At 53.1% G+C, this 25,033-nt stretch overlaps 1 protein-coding gene and 1 long non-coding RNA gene across 2 annotated transcripts in view; one reads left to right on the top strand and one right to left on the bottom strand.

Annotated features, from left to right (window-relative positions):
- On the bottom strand, positions 1-6,213 carry LOC128105352 (uncharacterized). Its single transcript, XR_008216313.1, has 3 exons — positions 5,306-6,213; positions 4,013-4,090; positions 1-690 (listed from the first exon to the last, which is right to left on the bottom strand). It is a non-coding gene; the product is annotated as an uncharacterized LOC128105352 (long non-coding RNA).
- Arhgef2 (Rho/Rac guanine nucleotide exchange factor 2) overlaps positions 4,278-25,033 on the top strand; it is a 25,625-nt gene continuing 4,869 nt past the window's right edge. The window contains 15 exon segments of the mRNA XM_052730429.1: positions 4,278-4,464; positions 12,467-12,542; positions 12,545-12,610; positions 14,852-14,919; positions 15,225-15,288; positions 15,904-16,033; positions 16,251-16,360; positions 16,511-16,657; positions 17,368-17,618; positions 18,172-18,297; positions 18,785-18,902; positions 19,055-19,303; positions 21,092-21,168; positions 22,030-22,199; positions 23,286-23,353. Coding sequence (XP_052586389.1) covers positions 4,402-4,464; positions 12,467-12,542; positions 12,545-12,610; positions 14,852-14,919; positions 15,225-15,288; positions 15,904-16,033; positions 16,251-16,360; positions 16,511-16,657; positions 17,368-17,618; positions 18,172-18,297; positions 18,785-18,902; positions 19,055-19,303; positions 21,092-21,168; positions 22,030-22,199; positions 23,286-23,353 — 1,783 coding nt within the window. The 5' untranslated portion in view covers positions 4,278-4,401.

The following is a 25,033-nucleotide window of genomic DNA, read 5'->3' on the forward strand; positions in this document are numbered from 1 at the left end:
TCTGGTGAAGCCGGGAGCTTTGGCTGCAACCTGAATTGTCCATTTTCTTTCTTTTTAAGCTTCTCACTCTGTAGCTCAGACTCCCCTGGAACTCACTATGTAGCCCAGGGTAGCTCAGACTCCCCTGGAACTCACTATGTAGCCCAGGTAGCCTCAACTGTGGCTTTCCTCCCATCTCAGCCTCCACAGTGCTTAGCGTCCAGATTTTAGGCATGAGACACCACATGGCCTTTTGTTTATATTTATTTATTTTATTTTGAGACAGGGTTTCATACAGGTCAGGGTGACTTTAAATTATATAGCTGATGATGACCTTGAACTCTTGATCCTTCTGCATCTATTCCAAGTGCTGGGACTCCAGGCATGCACCACCACACCTAGCTGTGGTGGCTTCCTTCCTTCCTTCCTTCTCTCCTCCTCCTTTTTCTTCCCTGGCAATTACTACCCAGCTCTGCAGCCTGGCTGACCATCGTCATCCTACCCCAGCCTTCTGAGCGCTGGGCTTACAAGCTCCACTTCTGCAGCAGGATGAATCACTCTCCTTCTCGAGAGTAGCATGCCCGTGCTTTCCAACCTGGAGGAGACACCATCCTCTTTGGCTGACAGAACCATGGGGTCACCCCAGTCAGGTTGTTGCCTCAGCAGCCAAGTGCAAGCAGGGTTCTTCTGGGGGCCAGACTCTGAGGGCATCTGAGGGCAGGAGGTGGCGATGTAAGATGTAAGCAGGTCCATTGCTAGGACCTTCTTCCCAGAGGGGGAGGGAGTTGAAGGTGATGGAGACATGATAGGTCATATCACAATCTTTTTTTTTTTTTTTTTTTTGGTTTTTCAAGACAGGGTTTCTCTGTGTAGCTTTGTGCCTTTCCTGGAACTCGCTCTGGAGACCAGGCTGGCCTCGAACTCACAGAGATCTGCCTGGCTCTGCCTCCCAAGTGCTGGGATTAAAGGCGTGCGCCACCACCGCCCGACCACAATCTTTTTTTTAATATTTATTTTTATTTTATGTGCATTGGTGTTTTGCCCGCGTGTATGTCTATATGAGGCTGTCAGATCTTGGAGTTACAGACAGTTGTTAGCTGCCTGTGGGTGCTGGGAATTGAACCTGAGTCCTCTGGAAGAGCAGACAGTGCCTTTAACCACTGAACCATCTCTCAAGCCCCCGGGCATAGCACAATCTTAAAACCCCTGGACATGAGGGAGGCAGGCAGGGTCAGGAAGCAGACTGCCAGAGAACAAAGCAGGCAGGAAGCCCTTAGGATCTGAATCCCCCTCCCCCACACAGGCTCTGTCAGGCTGTCACTCAGCATTTGCTCACCCTTGGCCTAGCAGTCTGGTAGGAGATTGAGTAACCTGAAGAAGGGGAACCTGGGTAGAGACTCTGGAGCATGGACAGGGAACAAGAAGAGCCAGCATAGGTCAGTGCACTCTCCTGCTTGTTGGCCTGTCTTCACCAGAGTCCTCTCTGGGTCTCTGAAACCCCATCCACCTGCTCTACACCCTCCTCAAACGTGTGTGCCTGCATCACACTGTACCTTTCTCCCTTGTCCCCAGCTTGGGTACCGCTGCTGCTTATTGCTAGGGATGGATGGAGAGGAGGAGGTAGCTTGTTCCTCCCCACTTGACTGGCATCCCGTAGCTAGCCAACCACTTTCCTAGAGCTCACCATGCACTTCTTAGAATGGCTCTGGCAGAGACAAGTGATGGTGATACATTAATCACCACTTCACAGACAAGATAACCTAGAGGCTGCGTTACTTAGGTTCCCTCAGCTTGCTTGAGGTGCAGCACTCATTAAGAGGTCTGTGCCTCTCTTGCTAACCTACAAAGCCCAAAGCCTTCCCCCACCAGCTCCTGCTGGGAAGCCACTGTGGTCATGTATACCTTAGTCATCCCCAAGTCATGTCTAAGGCCCAACCTAAGCAAAAGAAAGGCTGATTTGTGGACTGTGAGCACTGGGGTCTCGGCAGCTAGAGGCACTCTTGGTTCCTCTAATGACCCTTTGGAAATCAGACCCTTCCTCCCTAGCTGTCCATGGGAATGGCACCTTTTTTTTTTTTTTTTAATCCAATGAGAGCATTGGCTACTTTTAGATTCTGGCAGAGGTTTTTGTTTTTTTTTTTATATATAAAAACAATTTCTGAAAGATGTCACTGGGTAGGATTACATGGGGGCTGGAATGAAAGAGTTTGGGAAAAGGGAGGACACCCAGAAGAAAGGAAAACATTCATTGTTCCAGAGGATACAGAAAACAGAAACAGAGTCAAGCTGAAGACATAGGCCATTAACTACAGCTGGCTTTAAAGGCTTGGTTTTCAGAGTGCAGAGTTGGGGAGCCCTGAGAGCCGGTGGGATGGGATGGGCAGCAAGCTCAAGTTGGGGAACACCGTAAAAGACTGGAGGGATCACACCTTCCACTTGGACTTTATGTACTGACCAGTCCCTCAAAGAGCCTGGGAGTCAAATCCTAGATTTATTGCTTACTCAAAGTTTGGCTCACAGCACTTTCTAGCCCAGGCCTTGGAGAAAAGTGAGGCCCCAGCCCAGGAGAGGTCTCTGAGACCCCAGTGGTAAAGCCAGGAGCTAGGAGTCTGTCCGGCTAGCTGCTCTTTTTAAAGCTAGTACATTTCTCAGCCATGGCTGGTCACTTAAGGGAGGGCCAGTAAGTACACAGGAGCGCCTGAGGCCTTTCCTAGGTTTCCTTTAGAGGAACCAGAATTGGCCTGGGAAAGTCCTTTCTGCTTCATCCAGCTAGCCTGGCCTGGGCATAGTTTGTTTCCTTTATTTCTGGCCTTTACTATAAAAGGATCCTAAGCAGAAAAATGGGTGCAGAAGGTGAGGGAGTTCCAGGCAGGGGATAGGTCAGAGGAGCAGAGTGGGGGTGGTGCAGGGGTGAGGAGCCCAACCAGCACAGCCGGTGGTTGAGGCGGTGAGCCCAAAATAGAGATAGAGGCTAAAACTGGCACCTCGAGAGTGAGTGCAGAGTTGGACTGGAAACCTGCAGCCCAACATCATCCTGTCCGGCTGGGCTACTGAGAAGGCCAGGAAGCTAGCAGCCATGGGCGGGGCCTCATATCCCTCCCTCATCCCCATCCCACCACACACTTTTTGGGACTAGATTAGAAATTTTTACTAAGTTTTGTCCCAGGGTGCTGTGTGTGTGTGTGTGTGTGTGTGTGTGTGTGTGTGTGTGTGTGTGTGTGTGTGTTTTGTTTTGTTTTTTCCAGACACGGTTTTTCTGTGTAGCTTTGGAGCCTTTCCTGGAACTCACTCTGTAGCATCAGGCTGGCCTCGAACTCACAGAGATCCGCCTGCCCCTGCCTCCCTAGTGCTGGGATTAAAGGCTTGCGCCACCACCGCCCGGGCTGGGCTTGGTGCTCTGGTTTTTACAGAGCCGTTGGATACCTTGAAAGGTGGAAAGGAGCAGCCTGGAGAAAGAATTTCCCCAGTGGCAGGAAACTCAGGTTGACTCAAAGGGTCCAGTGAGGTGAAAACCCACCCACACTCCTTAGCGAGCTCCAAATACTTCCTGACCAAGGAAGGTTGTGTCGAGTCTTCTGGGTCTAGTTGAACATGCAGCGGAGAGAACTGGTGTCAGGACACAAGGAAGGATTTCCTCGGCTAGCCTCAGGAAAGGTGGAGACTTCTCACTTCACTGCCAAAGTAGTTGGCAGAGGTGGTGTTGGGAAGGATGGTCAGAGTGTGGTCCACAGGGCCAGAGGTGTGAGTAGCTTGCCGGAGTGGGGTGGGGGATGGGGGGTGGGGGGGAGGGGGCTCTCCTGTGGATTCCCCGGGCTTTGTAAATTGAGTCCTCTTCACTCTTTTGGGGGAGTGAAATCTACTGATGAAGCTTCTAGTTCCCTTTTGATTCCCCCCCTCCCACCAGTCTTAACTGTAAAAGCAGTCTATGTACTCGAGTCTATTTGATGGGCCCTTAGGGCTAGTTCCCGCCCCCGCGGTCGACGAGGGAAGCGATAGAACCCTCGACCTGAGGGTCTTTAAAGAGTGAAGTTACCTGGAACGGGTGCCAGTGTTTCTTTAGGGAGAGGCGAGCTAAGAGGCGGTCGCTGAGGTCAGAGCGTGTCCCAAAGTGCTAAAGGGAACAGGCAAGAGGGCGCCTCGAACCTGCTGTCTACGGACCCCTGTCCTCCAGGCTGTAACAACACTAACCTTGGCGTCCCGTCCCGTGCGCGGGTACCCCGCCCTGCCTCCGCTCCGCCTCCCCCCTTCCTGAGCCCGGGCGAGGAGGGAGGAGACAAGGGTTTGAGGAACTGGCGCTGGGTGCCGGGGCTAGGGGACTCAGACTTCCTGTCCCCAAGGCCGACGCGTGCGGCCGGACCCCTCCCCCGCCGCCGGAGCTGGACGCCCGGGTCCGCCGCGTCCGAGCGCGGCTCACGCTGGATTATGTCTCGGATCGAATCCCTCACGCGCGCACGGATCGAGCGGAGCAAGGAGCTGGCGACCAAGGTGGGCTGGCTCCGCGACCGCGCGCCCTGCCGACCTCCGTCCGGGCCTCCGCCCCGCGCCCCGCTTCCCCCCCCCCCCCACCTCCCGCCCGCCCTGGGGAGCGGGAGTCCGCGCGCTGCGGCCGGACGGGGTGGGTGGGGCTGCGAGCGCGTGGGGAGGGGGCTGGAGGACCGCGACGTGACCCGCGTCTCCAGCACCCGCGCAGCTTCTGTGCGGGGGGGATCTAGGAGAGCGGAGCTGGGTCCCCAGTGGTTCGGCGGGACCGAGTGTTTTGGGCGGCTCGGAAGAAAGTTGCTCTGGTAAGGGACCGAGCGGGAAAGGGGGCCGTGCGTGTCGGGCTCCGCGGGGCGACGCTTTGGGGTACCCCTCTCTGCGCCCCAGGTCCGCCGGGTTGCTCGCGGTGGTGCCCCCCAGCGCTGGCTCGGTCGTTTCCCCCCTTTGTCCCCACCGTCGGGTGGAGGGGGCGAGAAGGGGTGGTTTCCCAGCTCCCTCCCCCACCTTCCCGCCCCTCCAAGACAAAAGTCAGCTCCTCCTCTTCTCGCCGATGGACTTTCCAGCTGTGATTCAGTTCTTGCCTGGGGTGGGCGGGTGTCTGGGGTCAGGACAGCAAGCGACAGCGCATTTCCCCCGCCAGGCCAGGCCGACTCCCTCAGGTGAAGGGAGCCTGCCTTTGTGTAGCGGGGATGCCTTCCCCCATCCTGAGCGCAGAGGTGCCCGGAACCCGGAGTAGGACCCACCCTTCTCGGCTTCCAGGCTCCTGGTTCTTCAGCCACCTTGGCTGACCCACTCCCCACTCCCCTCAGCTATATTTTGATTATCGCCTCCGGTTAGGGGCCCTCACCTGTCATCTGGAATCTGAGTGTGTAATTCTCAGCACACACTGCATCACGACCTCTCCGCCACGCTTGCACCAGTGTCCTTTATTCCTGTCTTTGTATTCAGACCCACCCCCAATGCGTTGACTTCCCATACCTCAGTCTCCAGGAAGTGGTGAAACCGAGGACCTGTAGACGAATGTGGAGCTAGGAGGGACCTGGTGCAGGCAGATGGGGCCTCCCGGTTCCTCAGGGCACCCACATTATAAGGTTCTCAGAAAGGAAAGGCAGAAGGGGCTTTAATCGTAATCCCTGTCCTCACTGGGAGCTCCGTACCCTCCTGCAGCCAGCCAAGCAGATCCTTTTGAGGCTGGGAAGCCACTCTGGGGATGGAAACCCCTCTCCCTTCCTCCTGGTTCCAGGCTTTAGCGACCTGTCTTAGTGCTAAACTGGGAGCCGGTCTGTAGGTTGGAGAGCCCAGGGGAAGCCTAATGGGGCTTTTCTGAGGCTTTTGGGATGGGAGTCTGCCTACCGGAAGGAAAGCTAGCAGGACTCTGAGTAGCTCCAGGGTGTGATGAGTGCAGTGTGTGAATTGTAGGGTGGCAGACAGCCTCTGAACAACCCCAGCGACAGGCCGGGCCCCAGCTCCCAGAGTCTGTTTATTTTTTCAACCGTTTGAGCGAGACCCTGGAGTAGAGCCAGAGGGGAGGGGGGCGGGATCTTTTTGAAAGCACGGAAATTTGGTTCCACCCTAAAAAGGAAAGCCATGGGGGGAGCTTGGGGGACAGACCTGTGAGGCTGTATTAAGACATTCTAGGGGGTCTTTCCCTAGTCCAGACACCTGGCCACTCATGCCCTGGTTTTTTCGTTTTTTTTTGTTTTTCTCTTCCATAACACGGTAACTGGAAATCCAGAAGCCTGGTTCTTTTATCCTGTGACTAGCCATGGAGGAGGGACTGGGGAATCTGCCTGGGCCAGGGACCCGTGAGTGGTTCTGAGAGGGCAGGGAGGCCATGGGGAGGAGGGAGGTTGTCAGTTTGAGCTGGTCGGAAGGGGCGGGACACCTCCGGAAAGCTGTGGTTACCCAAGTGGGGGAGTTGGTGCTCAGCCAGCAAACCCTGGATCTCCCCCTTCCCCCTCCCCAAGCACACCAGCTGTCTCCTTTCTTTTTATACTGCGGTGGGAAGTAGAGGGGCCCGCTGGAAATGAGATTATTTGAGGAACATGGTCTTCCCTGCTAACCTGTGAGGGAGGTGGGTCAGGGCAGAGATCTGCCGCCCCTCCCCCGCCTCTCTTACTCTTAGGACATCTTCACAGAAGGAAGAATTCAGGTGCAGCCTGCTGCCCCCTTTCCCTTCCGCAGGCATGGGATCTATCCATATGCCCTCCACGCTTCCCTTTTCTCTTCATTGTTTCTGTTCTTCCAGGCTGTCTCCTGTTCTCCACCCCCCCAGTTCTCTCTGCCCTACTTCCTACCTCTTCCAGCCTGAAAGCTGCTCCTTCCTTCCTTAGACTCCTCATCTCCCCTCCGGATTTTCCAGAACCCTAACCGTCTCGGCCCTCAGAACAAAGCAGGGGCCAGAGATCAGAGCTCCAGGGATGGCTTTGGAGGCGGGGGGCGGGGGGGGGGGGGGGGGCGGGGGGGGGGGCACCATGGGTTTTCCTGAACCCTGTGTGTGATGGGGAGCCGGGAGAGAGGGCTGCCTTTGTTCTGAGTACCAGAGAGGTGGCTGGCTTTGTGTGCAGGACCAGGAGGGCAGGGCTGGGGGAGCCCACCAGGGAAACTAGAATAGTTTGGGAGACTTGAGGAGTTGGGGTTCCTCTGGGAAGCTGGCGTTTGGGGCCATCCCAAAAGATTCTAGGGGTAGTGGATGTCCAGGACATCACGGAGGGGAGAGAAAGAAGCAAAACTGGGAAATGAAGTCTTGAGAGGTCACCTAGAGAAACACCCAGGGGCACCAGAGGAGGTGAGGGAGGGTCTGGTCTCTGTCCCACTGGAACTGTGACCTTGAATCGGAGAGGAGACTGGGGTACCCATATGTTTGTGTTGCCTGTGTTTGGGGGGTGTGTCTCTCTGTCTGAGATGCTCATGGGTGCTCTTTGAAAATGAGTGCTTACCATGCTCTGTGGACATAAGGAAGAAGTTCCCGTTTTAAAGTTCAGCCTCTGTTTTGATGTAGGATGTCGGCGCTGAGTGGATTGGTCACGGTTTCTGGAACTGGTAGAGAAATGGCTGCGAAGGGCTGTCTAGACCCTTCTGGGTTTGTTTATGTCTCCGTGGGGAGGCGGGGGATAGGGCAGCAGGCTGCAGCTACCCCCTCCCAACTCAGCTGGCCTGCCCTGTGCCAGGAGGGCAGGGAGTCTGGCACAGCTATTGTTCGCCTCTACAAATGCCCGTCTGTCTGCGTCTGGCCTGACAGGTGTGGCTGGGTGGGAGCAGGCTGGGGTCTGGGGTACCTGGGTCTCAGATCTCTAGCCGGATTTTACTGCCTATGGCTTAAGTGCCCCTTGTCTGCTTCACCGGTGTGCTGCTCAGTCCTGCTGCCCAGTGGTTTAGCACCCTTCCTTAAGCAGGGTTTTCTAAGTGCCTTTGTGTGCTCAGTGATGTCTTTCTCTTTTGTTTCTGGCCTAAGCTTTCATGTCTGTATCTGGCCATCTTCTCTCAGCTTCCAATTTTCCGTTTCCTTCCCTGGAGCTTCTGAAGGAGCAGGGCCTTGCACAGACCATCCGAAATCCCCCTCTTGGACTCCCATCAGGAACCCTCTCCTTCACTCCCCAGTCTCATAGATTTTTCCCTTGTGGAATTAAAACCGAGTTTACCAGTCCTGCACTGCTCAACAACAGCCCTTCCTTCCCCTTCACAACCAGTAACCCTGTGTCTCTGCTATCCAGGGCGGAGCCACAGGCTATTAGTCCCAGTGGACTCCTCCAAGAGCCCTCTGGCTGTGGAGTCTTGAGGAAGAGGCAGCTGCCGGTTGCTGACTGAGGTGTTTGTGAATACCACACAATTCTCTCAGAGGCCTTGGAATGGAGAGAGGAGGGCAGTGAGAACTCAGGCCTTGGGAGAGTAACTCTGCAGCCCCTGAGGAGCTTGGGAAGCTGGAGTCTGGGTTTGCCTTTACATGCATCATTGTTTTCTCTTAGCCTAGGACACAAGATGGAGAACCTGTCCACACTCGGCCCCTGTGCTCCTTATCCACAGCAGCCAAGAGTGTGGAAGGAGTTTTTGAGTTGGTGTTCTGACCCCCAGAGGAAACCCTCTTGGTCTCAGAGGATGTAGGAGAGTGGGTTGGGAGTGCTCAGGAGGCGGGAAAGGAAAGGAGGCTGAAGTCCCCAAGGCTCCCATAGGGAGTAGAGGGTATCCGGAGATCGGGGTGCCACTGGAGACCCCGTCTTTTCTTCCTTTCTCACCTCTGTTTCTGAGCACACATCGGGTGCCTGCTGTACTTGATGAGGCTTTGTGCTAGGTATGGGTCTTAGGACAAAGGTTGGCCTTGAACTCCTGATCCTTGTGCCTCAACCTCCCACGTGCTGCAATTACAGGAGTATGCCGCAACACCCAGCTCTGTTCACTTCTGTATTCAGTTAACCCGACATGTAGCATTAGCTTGGATAGTTGTCAGTGAGCAGGGGAGACTTTTCTGGATCTGTGGAGAGGAAACAGGACACACGGAGCTGGACAACAGAGGGTTGGGTCCAGCAGAAGGGGCTCTGCACACTGGGGTGAGTGTTTGGATTGGGGAATGACAGCTCTCTCTTACCTCTGTGGTTCTGGGATTGAACCTAATGCTTCCTGTCTACTAGACCCTTGAGCCTGGGAGCACCATCCCCTGCCCTTTTTAGAGTTTTTCTTTGAGATAGAGCCTTGCTAAGTGGCCCAGGCTGTCTTTGAACTGTCCATCCTCTGACCTCAGCCTTCCAGAAAGCTGGGCTTCCAGATGTGTACACCACCCCTAACTGTAATAGGCCCTTTCCTGGTGGACAGACTGGGCCATGGAGGAGATGGGGGGCTGCCCTGCTTGCTGTGTGTAGAGTGGAAGAGAGTGAATCCAGCCAGCCCATCTTTCTCCCTGGTCAGCAGTTCCCATGTCACTCCATTCTCCACAGCCTGGGCCTTGGGCGGGCTCAGTCCAGCCATCTCCGGGACAATAGTGCTAGGCAGTGCCAGGGAGGCTTGCTGCTGGCCAGTGCCCATGCTGGGATGTGCTGCAGCTGCTGCGGCTGCTGCCCGCTGCTTGCCCACCGAGAAACAGGGGCCACTTCGAGAGAGGGTGAGTGTTGGCAGGTGGAAGGCGGGGACCAGAGCAACTGGGGTGTGCATGGGCAGTGGTGCCAGCGAGGGAAAGGGCTACTAGAGCCCCCAGTTCCTTTCTCCCTCGGCCACTCCCAGCAGAGCTGTCCGGGCAGGTACAGAGAACCATGTGGAGAGAAACCTATCACAGCTGTAGAATGTACTGTAAGCACACTCTTCTGTTTGGAGTGACCCTTGCCAGGCATGTTGTTCTCTTTACTGCTATTCTCATGTTTGATTCTTGGTGGGGTTTTTTTTTTTTGTTGTTGTTGTTGTTTTTTGAGACAGGGTCTCTCTGTGTAACAGTCCTAACTGTCCCTGGAACTAGATTTTGGCTGGCCTCGAACTCACAGAGATCTGCCTGCCTCTGCCTCCCAAGTGCTGGGATTAAAGGTGCGCACCACCACCGCTCGGCTGCTTGTTTGCTTTTAATTAAATTGTCACACATGCTCATACTTTAGATCAGTGTCCTAGAGAAGGCTCGGCGGGCAGAGAGGTGGAGGGAGGGAGGGAGAGAGAGGAGTATATGGCAGTGGGAAGAGGTATTTAGACTTGGCCTTTGAAGTCCCTTTCTAGGTGAATTTGAGGTGACTTTGATCTAAAAACAATCCAATTAAAGTGCTGTACTTTCCCACAAGATGGCTGGAGAGTCGGCCAATGGGACGCTTTGCTGGTGACTCAGGCAGGTAGGTGCCACTAGAGAAGAAGAAGCTGAAGTGTCTGAGACTAGAGTCAGAGGGAGGGGTGTCCCTTAGGAGAGGAGGAGTCAGCTGCAGGGAAGGGGGGGGAGGGAGGGAGGGAGGCCCCATGCTTTAGGGAGAAGTAGTTACAGGGCTGTAGAAAGAAGGCTGGGGTGGGACAACGGCGGAAGAGTGCCTGAGCCAAAGATGGAGGACAAGGAGAGAAGAGCAGGATAAGGAGAGAAGCCCTGGCCTGGTGGTGCACGCCTGTAAGCCCAGTACTTGGGTGGCTGAGGCAGGAGGATTGCCTTTAGTTCACGGCCAGACAGGGCTACGCAGTGAAATCCTGACTCAGAGGAACAGTAGAGTGATGGGGAAGGAGAGATGGACGGTGGAGGTGGGAGGAAGCTGAGGCATGACAAGGGGTGACCTCCAGACTGCTGGACTCTGTCACCCCCAGGTCACCCTACTTGAGGGCCGGGACACCTCAAGGCCTAGGGCACTGTGGTCCGTGGCTCTCTGGCCCCTGCACTGCTGACTCAGCACCTCCACGCTTCCCCTTTCCCCCACCCTCCCCCACTCTGACGGCCAGTGTGGTTAGTGGTGTAGGCAGGACCGGTCTTCCAGGCCCAGGCTGAATGTTTGTGTCACTGAACTGTGATTCTCTGTCCTAGGGTCCCAGCCAGTGCCCCTCGCTTCTCAGTCTCAGCCACCTGCACGGTGTCCTTGTCCTCTAACATCTTTAATTAAATTAATTAACTAATTAATTTAGATTCCGGTCTCTCTATAAATCGCGACTAGCTTGGAATTTGCTATGTATGCCAGGGTGGCCTCAAACCCTGCCCCTCCTTCTGAGTGCTGGGACAAAGCCATGCCCCACTGTACCAGCTGTCCTGTCCTTTCTAATTTATTGGATACATGCCATGGTTTGCATGTGGGTGTCGGTTTGGTTCTTCCACTGTGTGGGACCTGGGGATTGAACTTGGGTCATCAAGCTTGGCAGCAGGTGCTTTTCTCCTCTGCCCTCTACCAATCTGTTTGTTTTGGTGGTGGTGGTTTGAGATTGGACCCTATCATCCATATCACTATGTAGCCAAGGATGTCCTTGAACTCCCAAGCTTCCTGCCTCCACTCCCTAAGCGCTGTGTGTGTGCGTGTGTGCGTGTGTTCCTGCATGTGTTTTTTGTTTCTTTGTTTGTTTTGGGGACAGTTGTTCTAGAGCCCAGGCTTGCGGCAGTATTCCTGTCTTAGTCCCCCAGGGCAGGGGTTCTTAGGCATGGGCTTCCACAGCCAGTGTTGTCTTTTCACCTCTGTCTAGCTTTTGGAAAAGTCAGGAGCTTGGGGAGGAGCGGAGAGGAAGTCAAGGACTCGCAGAAGCTGGAGGAAGTGGGAGAAAGCTTAAAGGCAAAGGCATACCTCAGGGACAAGAAGGGACACAATGGTGCTGTAGTCCCAGCACTGAGCAGAAGGCTGGAAGATCCCAAGTTCAAGGTTATTCTTGGCTACTTGAGCCCCCTCCTTTACACACACACACACACACACACACACACACACACACACACACACACACACTTCCAGAGAAGGAGCTTTTGGGCTTTAACTGAGTATAAGTAGAAGAGTTAGAGGTTTGGGGTCCTGACCTCTGGGTTGGGGGTGGCTGAAGACACATTCTGTCCCCCCATGCAGTCTAATAGGGGGATCTCCTGCTTTCCTATCCCTGTTCCCTCATGACTGCTTTAAGACAGCAGCTCCGACACCCGTTGTCATGGTTATGAGAGGAGCAGCTAACTCCCATAGATTGGAAAGCGCTGGTGAGCTGGCACCCTCTCCTTCGCCGGTCCCTCCCTCTGCTCTGCGCATCTCCCCCCAGCACAGAGCGAGCGAGCGAGCGTACAGCAGCCGGGGCGAGCAGAGCTAAGCCTGGGAGGTGGAGTGAGGACGCAGAGATCTAGAGCTAGGGAGATGAGTGGCAACAGGAGGCAACCAAGTCGCCGGGGTCAGGTAGGTCAGAGGCCTAGGAACCTTGAGGACTGACTGCCCCAGGGCCTGGTCATGCCTGGACAGCCGTCCTGACAGGTTCTGCATTAGCAATTGGTGTCATCCCATCCTCTCCAGGCAGGCCGTTCTTTCCTGGGTCTGCTTTCAGCCTGTTTCTCTGCAGGCCGGGTCCCTTAGGCATCGTCTAGCCTCACTTCTGTCTTTCGTCCTTTCCACAGACCCGGGAAAAGGAGAAGATGAAGGAAGCCAAGGATGCTCGCTATACCAACGGCCACCTCTTCACCACCATCTCGGTCTCGGTATGACCATGTGCTATGCCTGTAACAAGAGCATCACAGCCAAGGAAGCCCTCATCTGCCCAAGTAAGTTGTTCGGCCCCCGAAGGTCACTCAGACTTGGTCACCTTCAACCCTAGTCCTTCCATCTGTCTTTCCCACCCCGCATCCTTAAAGGGGACTCTACTTTCTGGGCCCCGGCTGGGCTCAAGTCCCATTGTCCAGGTGCTCGGTCCCTTGCTGCCCTTCCTCACACTGGGTGGTGGCTATTGGAATGTAGCATAAGCAGTCTCTTGGTGTGGGTTGAGGCTGGGATTACTCTTCTTCCAGCTGTCCCTTGCTGGGTTCTCCCTTGCCCCCTGAATAGCTGTTGACAGTTAGGGGAACTGCCTGGAGAAGGAGCAGGAATGTGTGTTGGAACCAGGGTAGGAGAGGAGCTAGGGGATATGGGGGAAGCCGCCAGCCTCGCAGCTGCCTCTGCCCATCTGCCTCTGCCCATCTTCCTTGGCCCATCTTCCTCGGCCCCGCTGGACATTTTAGGCTTTGGGATCCCCTTGCCCCTGCCTTTCTGTTGCATGTGGGTGGAATCTGAAGTCTGTGCTGATTCAAGGACAAGATGGAATTGGGCCTTATCCTGTCTTTCAATGCAGCAGAGAGCTGTGTGGTGGAGGAGGGACTCAGAATTCCTAATCTTGCCCATATCCAGTCATTCGTTATCCTGTCCCAAGGTGGCCCTGTACTGGGGGAGCATAAAGGAGGAATTGCTGCCCCCTTAGGATACCAGTGCAGGGGGGCTCCAGCTCCGCCCTGCCCCCCCCCAACCCCCACACCTCCCTCTGAGTAGAGTGGGAGTGTTGTGGCCTGACGCTGACCAGAACTGGGCCCTAGCCTCCAAATCCCTTTATGACTTTGGGACGGAACCTCAGAAAGAACTAATGAGGCCTGCCTCCCTACTTCTTTACCACTTGATTTAGGGCTAAAAGGACGAGGAGGTAACCCCAATCTAGAGCTCTCTAGAGACCTGACAAAATACTCAATCCGGAAGCTTGTTACCAGGGGAACTGGGGAGGTGGGTAGCACTATTTTGAGAGCAGGTGGAAAGCGGAGGTTTTGATCCAGAGACACTAGGTGTTGGGGGTAGGAGAAGGGAGCTCCAGGGGGTGGGTATTGCCACAGCCATGCTTCTGTCGGCCCCTCTGCCCCCACCCTGTGCGCCTTGTATTTGTGGAAGTGAGCATGGTGCTGGGCATTGTCTGCATGAGGCAGCAGAGTTTCCTGTGGTGTTGGGGTGTGTGTGTGTGGGGGGGGAAGCTGTCGAGCTGAAGGCATGTCAGGAAGGGCACAGCCATGGTCCTGAGCCTAGGCTCTGCTATTCCCTTTTCCTTTCCTACTTCATGGAGAGGTGGGGTGGGGGAGGGGCGGAAGCAGATGGAGTGTGGGAGCTGTAGTTTGCCTGAGTGGAGAACAGAACTTCCCCGGCCTAGAAGGGAGAAAGCAGCCTGAGTGGAGTTAGTGCAGAAGACTGCTGCCTTGGGAAAAGGAAGGGCCACTGGGTCCCGACTTTGAAGCTGGCTTATATGTGAAAGAGTATGGCTTTTGGCTCTGTGTGTGTGTTGTGTGTGTGTGTGTGTGTGTGTGTGTGTGTGTGTGTTGTTTTTGCTTTGTTTTGTTTTTGTTTTTCGAGACAGGGTTTCTCTGGGTAGCCTTGGCTTTCCTGGAACTCACTCTGTAGATCAGGCTAGCCTCGAACTCACAGAGATTCGCCTGCCTCTGCCTCTCGAGTGCTGGGATTAAAGGCCCCGTAAGAGTATGGTTTTGGGATTCAGGCACATCTAAATTTAATTCCCAACTTTCCACTAGCTGGGTGACCTGGGCTAGCAAATAATATCCAGACCAGATTCCTCATCTGTGAAATGAGGGTGTTGAGTGAAGTGAGTAGCGAGCTCTTCTCAGGGGTCTAGGGGCGTTCTGGCTCCTCGGCCACCTTCTGGTCTTGGGAGTCCCTGTGCTCATCTGCCAATGTCATGTCCTTTACGCCTTAGCTCTTCTCACGCAGCAGACACCCTTCCTCCGCTGGTCCCCTCAGGCCATAGCATTCTTCAGCCTTCTGGATTGTCCACATCACACCCCTCTCACTTCAATTCCTGCCTGAAGGATGAGGGAGGCAGGGGAGGCCTTGGCTGTGATAATGACCAACAATTCTGGGAAGCTGGGCAGAGTGTCTGCGGAATGCAAATGGCCTAGGAAGCTGGGTGTTTACATGTGGGTGTGTCCCTCCTGTGCCACCCAGCCCTCCCCTTTAACCCTCTCTACCCCCCATCCTCCCAGCCTGCAATGTGACTATCCACAACCGCTGTAAAGACACCCTGGCCAACTGTACCAAGGTCAAGCAGAAGGTGAGAGGGTAGGGTGGGCAGAGGGGTGGGGGAGGGGCGGTGAGTGCCGTACCTGTCTGCCTTTCCATCCATTCCCTGCCCTTTGTCCCTCTCCCTGCCATGGGGCGGCCCAGAACTGCCACCTTAGGGGCAGGCCTTCTGTAAACATAGCCCTGCCATGCTAATTGACCTACCTTGATGCCTTAACCAGTGTCAGCTTTCTCCCCCGAGGGCAGCTGCGGTCCCGGCTTGTCCTGGGTGTGGGTGGGGGGCGTCTTTGGGTGACAGCTGTTCCTGGTGTCTCTCTTTCGCTCTGTGTCCCACAGCAACAGAAAGCTGCTCTACTGAAGAACAATACCGCCTTGCAGTCTGTCTCCCTTCGAAGTAAGAGTGAGTAATGGGGAAGTTCCCATGAGGCACAGGACCCCCAAGCTCCTGAGCCCGTGGGCTCTGCTGCCCCCCCTGAGGTCATACCCGGACACAAGACAGCTCCTTCTCAATGGAAGTGCCCTGGGTGGGAGTGGCGTAGGGGATGGCCCTTATGCTTGGCCGTACTATCAGGACAAGTCCAAACAGGGATAAGGGACAAGGACGGCTGGTTACTTGAGCCTTGCAACATTCTGTTTTGATGGTCATTTATCTATACTTCATTTGGGGATTATTTGTGGCAACTGCCAACTGTCAGTTCAGAAAAAGCATGGGGCCCGAGTTCCCTCTCACCAGCTTGGGTCACTCCAGACAGATCTTACCTCTCTGGCCTTCAGTTTGCTCATAGGCTTGTCTGGGGTTGAAGAACGTCTCAGAGCAGGCTCTTGGTTCATGCTGAAGGGTTGCACAGTGGACGGTGGCATTCTCTTGATTGGTTTTGCCAACTTTCTCTGACTCTAAGGAGCGGAGAACGGGCCCGACAGTCCACCTTAGTTCTTAGTTCCACTCGAGGAGCCTGGGAGACCAAAGGGCTGAGGAACTCAATTTTTTTTTCCTGCGTGGCCTCCTTCCTTACAGCAACCACCAGAGAGCGGCCAACCTCTGCTATCTACCCTTCGGACAGCTTCCGGCAGTCCCTCCTAGGTTCTCGGCGTGGCCGCTCCTCCTTGTCTTTGGCCAAGAGTGTTTCCACCACCAACATTGCTGGGTGAGCTTCTGTTTGGGGCAGAGGGGGCCCAGCCGGCGAGAGTACAAAGCCCACAAGAGCACCACTCCTTTCCCTGAATTCAGAACTGGAGACAGTTATGTGAAAGATAAGTTCAAACACAGAGTAGCTCTCCTTAGGGGCCCAACCTCGGGTCCCGACCTGGGAAGGGACCTCCTGCCCGAGTGGGGGTGATGCAGATGGCCTCCACTTCCTTCAGACATTTCAATGATGAGTCTCCCCTGGGGCTGCGTCGGATCCTCTCCCAGTCCACAGACTCCCTCAACATGCGGAACCGAACCCTGTCCGTGGAATCCCTTATTGATGAAGGTGAGCGGACCCAGCATGGAGGAAAGGAGTGTTGGCGTGGTTGGTGTGAGAAGAGGCGGGAGGGAAGAGGCGGGAGGGAAGATCCAGGGAAGGGCCCAGGTCCTGCAGAGGAGAGCTGTGCTCTGAGGTGCCTCCTGCCCTGATACCCAGGTGCTGAAGTGATCTACAATGAACTGATGAGTGACTTTGAGATGGATGAGAAGGACTTTGCAGCAGATTCATGGAGCCTTGCCGTGGACAGCAGCTTCCTGCAGCAGCATAAAAAGGAAGTGATGAAGCAGCAGGACGTCATCTACGGTACGCCAGGGGCACTCTTCCCTGCTCGTCTGCACCTCCCCTCTGCCACCCACCTGTCAGGGCGCCTTCTTCCTGTCCTTGGCCTCCATGTCCCTGGCTGGCACCAGGTTGTCCTTAATGCACCTGCTGCTTCCTGCTGATGGGCTTTTTTTTTTTTTATCTTTTTTTTCTTTTTTTAAAAGATTTATTTATTTATTATGTATGCAGAAGAGGACACTAGATCTCATTACAGATGGTTGTGAGCCACCATGTGGTTGCTGGGAATTGAATTCGGGACCTCTGGAAGAGCAGTCGGTGCTCTTAACCTCTAAGCCATCTCTCCAGCCCTAATCTTATTTTTCTTAGAGAAGAGTCTCACTATGTAGGCCAATCTGGTCTCAAACTCTCAGTTCTCCTGCCTCAGCTTCCTGAGTTCTGGGGTTACAGGCATGCACCACTACACCCAGGTCCCAAGGTCCCACCTATATCTCTTCCTCAGCCTTCACTCTGCCTCTTCCACGCCCAACACTGTGCTGGGAACTGGAAACCTACACACCTAACACACGGGATTCTTGCCTTCTTGACATGACGAGGCACAGAGATAAAAACAAACCCAGATGGTCTCAGACGACAGCGATGCAAGTGTTAACTTGGGGGAGATCCACCTTGGGCATCTTGAATTGTGTCCGAGGGAGGGTACAGGGCCACGTAACCCTCTGTCTCTCTCATAGAGCTGATCCAGACAGAGCTGCACCACGTGAGAACACTGAAGATCATGACCCGCCTCTTTCGCACTGGGATGCTGGAAGAGTTGCAGCTGGAGCCAGGAGTAGTCCAGGGCCTGTTCCCTTGCGTGGACGAGCTTAGTGACATTCATACACGCTTCCTCAGCCAGCTGCTGGAACGCCGGCGCCAGGCCCTGTGTCCAGGCAGCACCCGGAACTTTGTCATCCAGCGTTTGGGTGACTTGCTCATCAGCCAGGTAGGAAATGGCAGGACTCCTGAATGATGTTTGTAGACGGAGTTAGGACAGAAGTAAGCAATTCTTGTTTTGAGACAGGGTCTTATGTAGCTCTGGCTGTCTAGGAACTCACTATGTTGACCAGGCTGGCCTCCAGCTCACAGACTTGCCTCTACTTCCCACGTGCTGGGATTAAAGATGCACATTGACATACATGGCTCTTTAATTAAGAAAAATTATATGTGTGTGAGTGTGTGAGCATGCATGCATACATGCGTGTGTGTGTGTGTGTGTGTGTGTGTGTGTGTGTGTGTGTGCGTGTGCCCCCACGCGCCTATACACGAATGTATATGAGCATGTGGAGGTCAGAGGACAATTCTGGGAGTTGGTTCTTTCCTGCCATGTTTTTGGCCAGAGAGTGAGCAATTCTTACCTCCAACCAAACTCTGGTGGCAGGAAGGGAAGCTGGGAGAACGGGCGAGGAGAAAGCTGTCTAGCAGGCCAGAGGTGTGCTGAGGGGTGAGGTGCAGCTCTGCAGGAAGTGCTGACCTGGTCTTGCTGTCGTGACTTCTAGTTCTCAGGTTCCAATGCGGAGCAGATGCGCAAGACCTACTCAGAGTTCTGCAGCCGCCACACCAAGGCCTTAAAACTCTATAAGGAGCTGTACGCGCGAGACAAACGCTTCCAGCAGTTCATCCGGGTAAGCAAGCGTCTGCAAGCCCAGGCTCAGCCTTCTCATGGCCCAGACCTCTCCCATCCCCAGGGTGGCATATGCCTCCTGTGCATGCATAGATGGCAGGCACTCAAACACTCCTGTGGACCCTTGTGTGCTCTTAGATCTCTTTGGGTTTTTGAGACAGGGTCTCATTATATAGCCCTGGCTGTCATGGAACACACTATGTAAACCACACTGGCCTCAAACTCATAGAAATCCACCTGCCTCTGCCTTCTATGCACCATACCCAGGTCACTTTTGGGTCTTGTCAATAGCCACCCTCGCTGGGCGAGACAGTATTGGACTAGTTGTCGTGTTCTATTGATTTGGTCATCACCACAGACCTGTGACATTCTCTTCCCCATTTCCCAGAAGCTGTCTACCCAGGCCAACATGGGGCAGATGCCGGGGTGGAGGGTGGGGGAATGGGCAGCTTCAGAGCTTGGGCTCCCAATCTTTCTGTCTCTTACAGAAAGTGACCCGCTCAGCTGTGTTGAAGCGCCATGGGGTTCAGGAGTGCATTCTGCTGGTGACTCAGCGGATCACCAAATATCCAGTGCTCATCAACCGGATCCTCCAGCATTCTCACGGTGAGGAAGAGCGTGGAAGGCAGGGCCTGCCTAGGGACGTCCAAGGGAAACAGCGGTGGGGCTGGGTGGGAGCTCTGAGCAGTCTCAGGTAGAATTGGGTTGGGATGGCACCAGTTACACCTTCTCTCATGCGGGACCTCCGGTGGCACCAGGGATTGAGGAAGAGCACCAAGACCTGACCGCAGCGCTAGGCCTGGTGAAGGAGCTGCTGTCCAATGTGGACCAGGACGTGCACGAGCTGGAGAAAGGGGCCCGCCTGCAGGAGATCTACAACCGAATGGACCCTCGGGCCCAGACCCCTGTGCCTGGCAAGGGCCCTTTCGGCCGAGAGGAGCTTCTGCGTCGAAAACTCATCCACGATGGCTGCCTGCTCTGGAAGACAGCCACAGGTCGCTTCAAAGGTCAGTGGCCCTCTTGGCAGACCTAGTAAGTCATAGTGAGGTAATCTGAGTGGAATTTGCAGCCACCATTGGGAACTATTTTTACAGCCTTTGGGGAAAGAAAGAGGTAACTGCATTTGACTGCATGGGCCAGCGGGGACTTCTTTATTTGGAATGCATTCATTGTTCTGGTCTGAAACACCTGTCCTAATCAAAGGGGCATAGAGACATGGATCAGAAGGATTCCTGCAGCCAGAGTGTGAACAGGGAGGTTGGAAGAGAGAGAGCAGACTACAGGACTGTGTTGCGGGGTCAGGGCGCTCTTCCACAGGCTCACTTATTAGAACTTACCTACACTGGTAAAGTCCTTGCACGCAAATAAGGACAAGAAAGTAGCAGCTCTAAACTTTGGTTTTAGAGGTGAAGGATGGGGGTACCCAAAGCCAGAGCCCATATGGAATTCCACCTGTGCTGTGAAATTCCTGCTCCTAGGCCTGGGTACTGTCGGCCTTTACCAGGCCTTTTCCTCCATCCATTTCTCTCCTTCCCATCCCTCCCACGCAGCAGCTAAGAATATAAAGCATTGAGGGTTAAAAATAGCAAGGCTGGGGAGCTCTATTTCTGAGCGATTAGCAAAAGCCCTTCCCCTTCTGTGTCCACAGCTTAGTAAAATCCCCACAGGCGAAGGGTGACTGTGTATTCTTGACTACAGCATTCAGGTCTTTACAGACTCGGTCTTTGGTTCCTCCCTTCCTCTGAGTGCAGGACCCAGAGGATCTGAGAACCTGGAAGTGGGGCAGAAGAAAGTGAAGCAGGGCTTGCTGGGGTTTGAGATGAGATTAGTCAAAGGTGATGGGCGACGGATGGCCTTTCAGTCCTGCTTTATTGGAGGGAAACTAGCTGTGTCCCTTTCCTGTGTAAAAAGTAAGAAGCAGGACTATGTCAGCTCATTAGAATACCTAAAAAGGGGGCCTAGGGAGATGGCTCAGTGGTTAAGAGCAGTGGCTGCTCTTCCAGAGAACCTGGGTTTAGTTTCCTGCACCCACACAGCAGCTAACAACTATTTGTACATCTAGTTCCAGGGGATCCACCATCTTCATACAGACATACATGCGGGCAAAAACACCAATGTACATAAAATAAAAATGAATAAATTTTGCCAGGCGGTGGTAGTGCATGCCTTTAGCAATTGGGAGGCAGAGGCAGGTGGATCTCTGTGAGTTTGAGACCAGCCTGGTCTCAAAGTGAGTTCTAGGACAACTGGAAATACAGAGAAACCCTGTTTCAAAAAGCCAATAAACAAACAAACAATAAACAAATAAATAAATATAGAGTAATACCTAAAAAGTTTCTGCATTAGTCAGATGCTGGACATGGGGATTAAAAGCTTACAACACAACCCTTCTTCTTCCGGGAATCCTACAACTGTGCACACTTTTAATCCCAGCACTCTGGAGACAGAGGCCAGCCTGGTCTACAGAGTGAGTTCCAGGACAGCCAAGATTACCTTGTCTTGAAAACACACACACACAAAGGGAGAGAGAGAGAGAGAGAGAGAGAGAGAGAGAGAGAGAGAGAGAGAGAGAGAAAATGAGAAGGTCTTAGGTCACAAAAGATGAAGGAAATAACTGGAGGGAATAGAAACCAGGAGGATGCTGGGAAACACCACCTGATAGGTGGACCAGGTCCTCAGGGAGGAGGATGCTGGGAAACACCACCTGATAAGGTGAACCTGGTCCTCAGGGAGGAGGCAAACAGTTGCTTTGAGCCTTTAGTGCTGACCATTTCCCAACTTTGTATCTTGGCCAGATGTGCTGATGCTGCTGATGACAGATGTGCTCGTGTTTCTCCAGGAAAAGGACCAGAAGTACATCTTTCCTGCCCTGGTGAGCTTTCCTTCTGTTCTCTCACCCATTGCTCTTCTTACCAGGCCTGGGAAAGACTTACGGAGTCAATTGCCTGTTAGAGCTGTTAGTTCTGTATAATAAAAAGTAAGAGGAGCTCCCAGGTATTACCACTGTACATAGGCATGCTTGCCCTGTGGAGAAAGACCATCATTAGCATCATTTTGTAGATGATGAAGATAAAATTTAGAAGCCAGGTACAGTGGTACATGCCTATAATAGCAGTACTTGGGAGTCAGAGACAGGGCGATCAGGAGTTTAAGGTCATCCTCAGCCACATGGTGAGCTCAAGTCTAGCTTAAACTGTATGAGACCACCCTTAAAATAAATTAAATAAATAAATAAATAAATAAATGAGCTCCATCATGGAATGGTAGAGCACACCTTTAATCCCAGCGCTTGGTAGCCAGAGGCAGGTAGATTTCTGAGTTGAAGCCTAGCTTAGTCTACGTAGCACGTTCCGAGCCAGTCAAGGGTCACATAGTGAGACCCTCCTGTCTTAAAAAACCAAAACAACAACAAAAAAGGCAAAGCGGGCGGAAGCCTATAATCCCAGTACTGGGAAAGCAGAGGCATGAAGAGTGCCACTGTGAGGGCATCCTCGGCTACATAGTTCAACACCAGTTTAGGTTACATACTGAGCCCCGGGAGGGGGGGCGAGAGGGGGGGGTGGACAGGAGAGGAGAGAATCAAGGGTCTCCCATGCACTAACTCTTGGCTGGTACTGATGCCTGGGCTCTTGTACATACAGCATCATCTTCAATCCTTTTGGTATTCTAGGACTGAACACCGAGACACTAAGGGTTAGGATTCCTCGTCTTAATTCTTCTTTTTCCCTGATAGGACAAGCCCTCGGTGGTATCCTTACAGAATCTGATCGTAAGAGACATTGCCAACCAGGCGAAAGGGATGTTTTTGATTAGTGCCGCCCCGCCCGAGATGTATGAGGTGCACACAGCGTCCCGAGATGACCGTAGTACCTGGATCCGTGTCATTCAGCAGAGCGTGCGCGTGTGAGTGTGTGCCTGCTGCCTGTGTGTACATATGGCCTCAGGTCCTAGGCAGAACACTCCCTGGGAACAGAAGCCATGGCCAGAGGCTGGGGCAGAGGCTGGAGAAAGACAAGATGAACCAAGATAGAAAGATACGTGAAGTTACAGTTTATGCTCGGACAACCCTGCCACCCCTCATAGTATTCTGAGCCGGCAAGTGGTTATGTAGCGCTCTTACATGGTGGCGTACCTACCAGCCACTGATGATGTCAGCCGCACTGACATCACTGGCAATAGGAAGAAGGCTCTTAATTGGGTTGTTGCATTTTATCTTTACTTTCTACACATGAAAGAATAGGATAATTGAAGCATTGATACTAATGCATTGACTACGGTTTATCCATAAACTCCACACAGTAGATGCCAGACGTAAATCTGTTGTGCTAAAGCAGAAACCCTGAGGGCAGCCACTGGAGCGTCCACTTGCAATGGAGAAAAAGTATAAGCTCAGGCAGAAAATGTTGAGAAGAGCCTGGTGTGGCATGAGCGCCTAAACCCCAGTTCCTGGGAAGTGGGGGCAGAAACGCTCCGAGTTAAAGACCAGCCTCGGCGCCTAAGAAGTCCAGGACCAGCTTGGGCTGAGGTCTTAACGAAACTGCCACAGAGTCAGTGATGTAGCCGAACTGATAGAGTTCTCAACCTAACATTCAGGAAGCCCTGGGTTCTGTCCCCAGCACCACATAAATCAGGTGTGGGGACCTGCAGAGCCCCAGAAGCTAGAAACACTACTAACAACAAAGAGTTGACTAAATGAGTTCTTAAAGACTACAGAATGAACTTTTTTTTTTTTTAAGTTAGAGATTGAATGTGGGACCTTGTGTGTGCTAGGCCCAGAGCCGCATCCTCAGCGTAGGCTTTTTATGACCTTTACAAGCTGTACGGGTAGTAGACAGTGACAGGTTGGGGAAATGGGTTTAAAGAGTGAATAAAGCCACAGTGAGAGGAAGCATCTCTCTCGAAGGGGGTCCCGTAGAATGTGTGCAAAGGAGGGGAGGCTGCTTCCTGGGGTCTCCCACACACTCAGCCTGTCCCTTTGTCGTTCTGCAGATGCCCATCTAGGGAGGACTTCCCTCTGATCGAGACGGAGGATGAGGCCTACCTGCGGAGGATTAAGAGTAAGTTCCCTCCAGGGAGGGCATTGATTTATGGCATATCCATACAAAATACTATGCAACTCTGGAAAAGAGGAGAGACAGGCTGACCGGGTGGCTCAGAGGTTAGAAGCACTGACATCTTGTTTCAGAGGACCCAGGTTCGGTTCTCAGTACCCACTTAGTGACTTATAATTGTCTGTAACTCCTGTTCCAAGACCTAATGACTTCTGGCCACTTTGGTCACGTGCGTGGTGCACATGTGTACATGCAGGCAAAACTCTTATACACATAAAATAAAAATAAATAAATCTTAGGAAAAAAATAAAACCTTCATGTGGGCTGATAGAGGTCTAAGGTTTAAAACAATATGAAGTGTATGCTACGTCTTGTGAGATTAGTGCAATAGATATATAAAATATAAAATCTTGCTGGGCGGCGGCGGTGGTGCGTGCCTTTAATCCCAGCACTCGGGAGGCAGAGCCAGGTGGATCTCTGTGAGTTTGAGGCCAGCCTGGTCTGTAGAGTGAGATCCAAGACAGGCACCAAAACTACACAGAGAAACCCTGTCTCGAAAAACCGAAATAAATATAAAATAAAATAAAATCTAATATCGATATGTCCCAAGGGCATCTAGTGCCCTCTTCTGGCCTGTGAGGGCACTGCATGCACATGGTGCATAGACGTACGTGCAGGCAAAACACCCATGTGCATAAAAATAAAGGTTAATGCCAGGCTTGGTGGTGCACACTTTCAGTCCCAGCACTTGGGTGACAGAGTCAGGTGGATCTCTGAGTTCGAGGTTAGACTGGTCTACAAATTGAGTTCCAGGACTATCAGGGTTATTATACACAGAGAAACCCTGTCTCAGAAACAAACAGAAACACCCGAACAAGAACAACAAAAGCAAGGCTAAACAATTTTTTTTTTTTTAAATGAGAACACACTTGATACCCCAGCCTGTGGAAAGTAGTGCTAAGGCCAGGTTGTTTTAGCTCCGTTTCCATTGCTGCAGTAAAACACCGTGACCAAGGCAATTCAAAGAAAGGATTTCTTTGGGGATTACAGTTCCAGAGCGCTAGGGTTCATGATGGTGGGAACAGCAGGTGCCAGACAAGACAGCTGCACCAGCTGAGAATTTGAGTCTTTTGAAACTCCAGAGCCTGCCTCCAGTGACATGCTTCTTCCAGCAAGGCTCCACCTCCCAACCCTGCCCAAGGAGCCACCAACTGGGGACTAAGTAATCAGATTCCCAAGCCTTGTGGAGAACAACTCATTCAAACCACCACAGAGGTCATCCTCAACTATATGTGGAGTCTGAGGCCAGCCTTAGCTACATGAGGTCTTGTCTCAAAAAAAAACAAAGGCCCGAAGTTAGTCATGTAGCTTTGTCGAACTGCCAGTCACTCTGGGACGCACACTTGCTTAGGGGGCAGGGAGCAGGCGGCCTAATGAAACTTCTCCATGTGCTCTAGAGGAGCATGGAAAGAATGACATGGGCAGCCAGACCCCTGATTCACAGATTTGGTTGTTTTAGTTTATTTTTTTTTTCTTCCCCCGAAACAGGGTTTCTCTGTGTAGCCCTGGCTGTCCTGGAACTCCCTCTGTAGACCAGGCTGGCCTCGAACTCACAGAGATCCTCCTGCCTCTGCCTCCCGAGTGCTGGGATTAAAGGCGTGCGCCACCACCGCTGTGCTACTCACA

Source organism: Peromyscus californicus, unplaced genomic scaffold, assembly GCF_007827085.1.
Source record: "Peromyscus californicus insignis strain IS unplaced genomic scaffold, ASM782708v3 Scaffold_9__1_contigs__length_137607984, whole genome shotgun sequence".
Classification (NCBI taxonomy): Eukaryota; Metazoa; Chordata; class Mammalia; order Rodentia; family Cricetidae; genus Peromyscus; species Peromyscus californicus.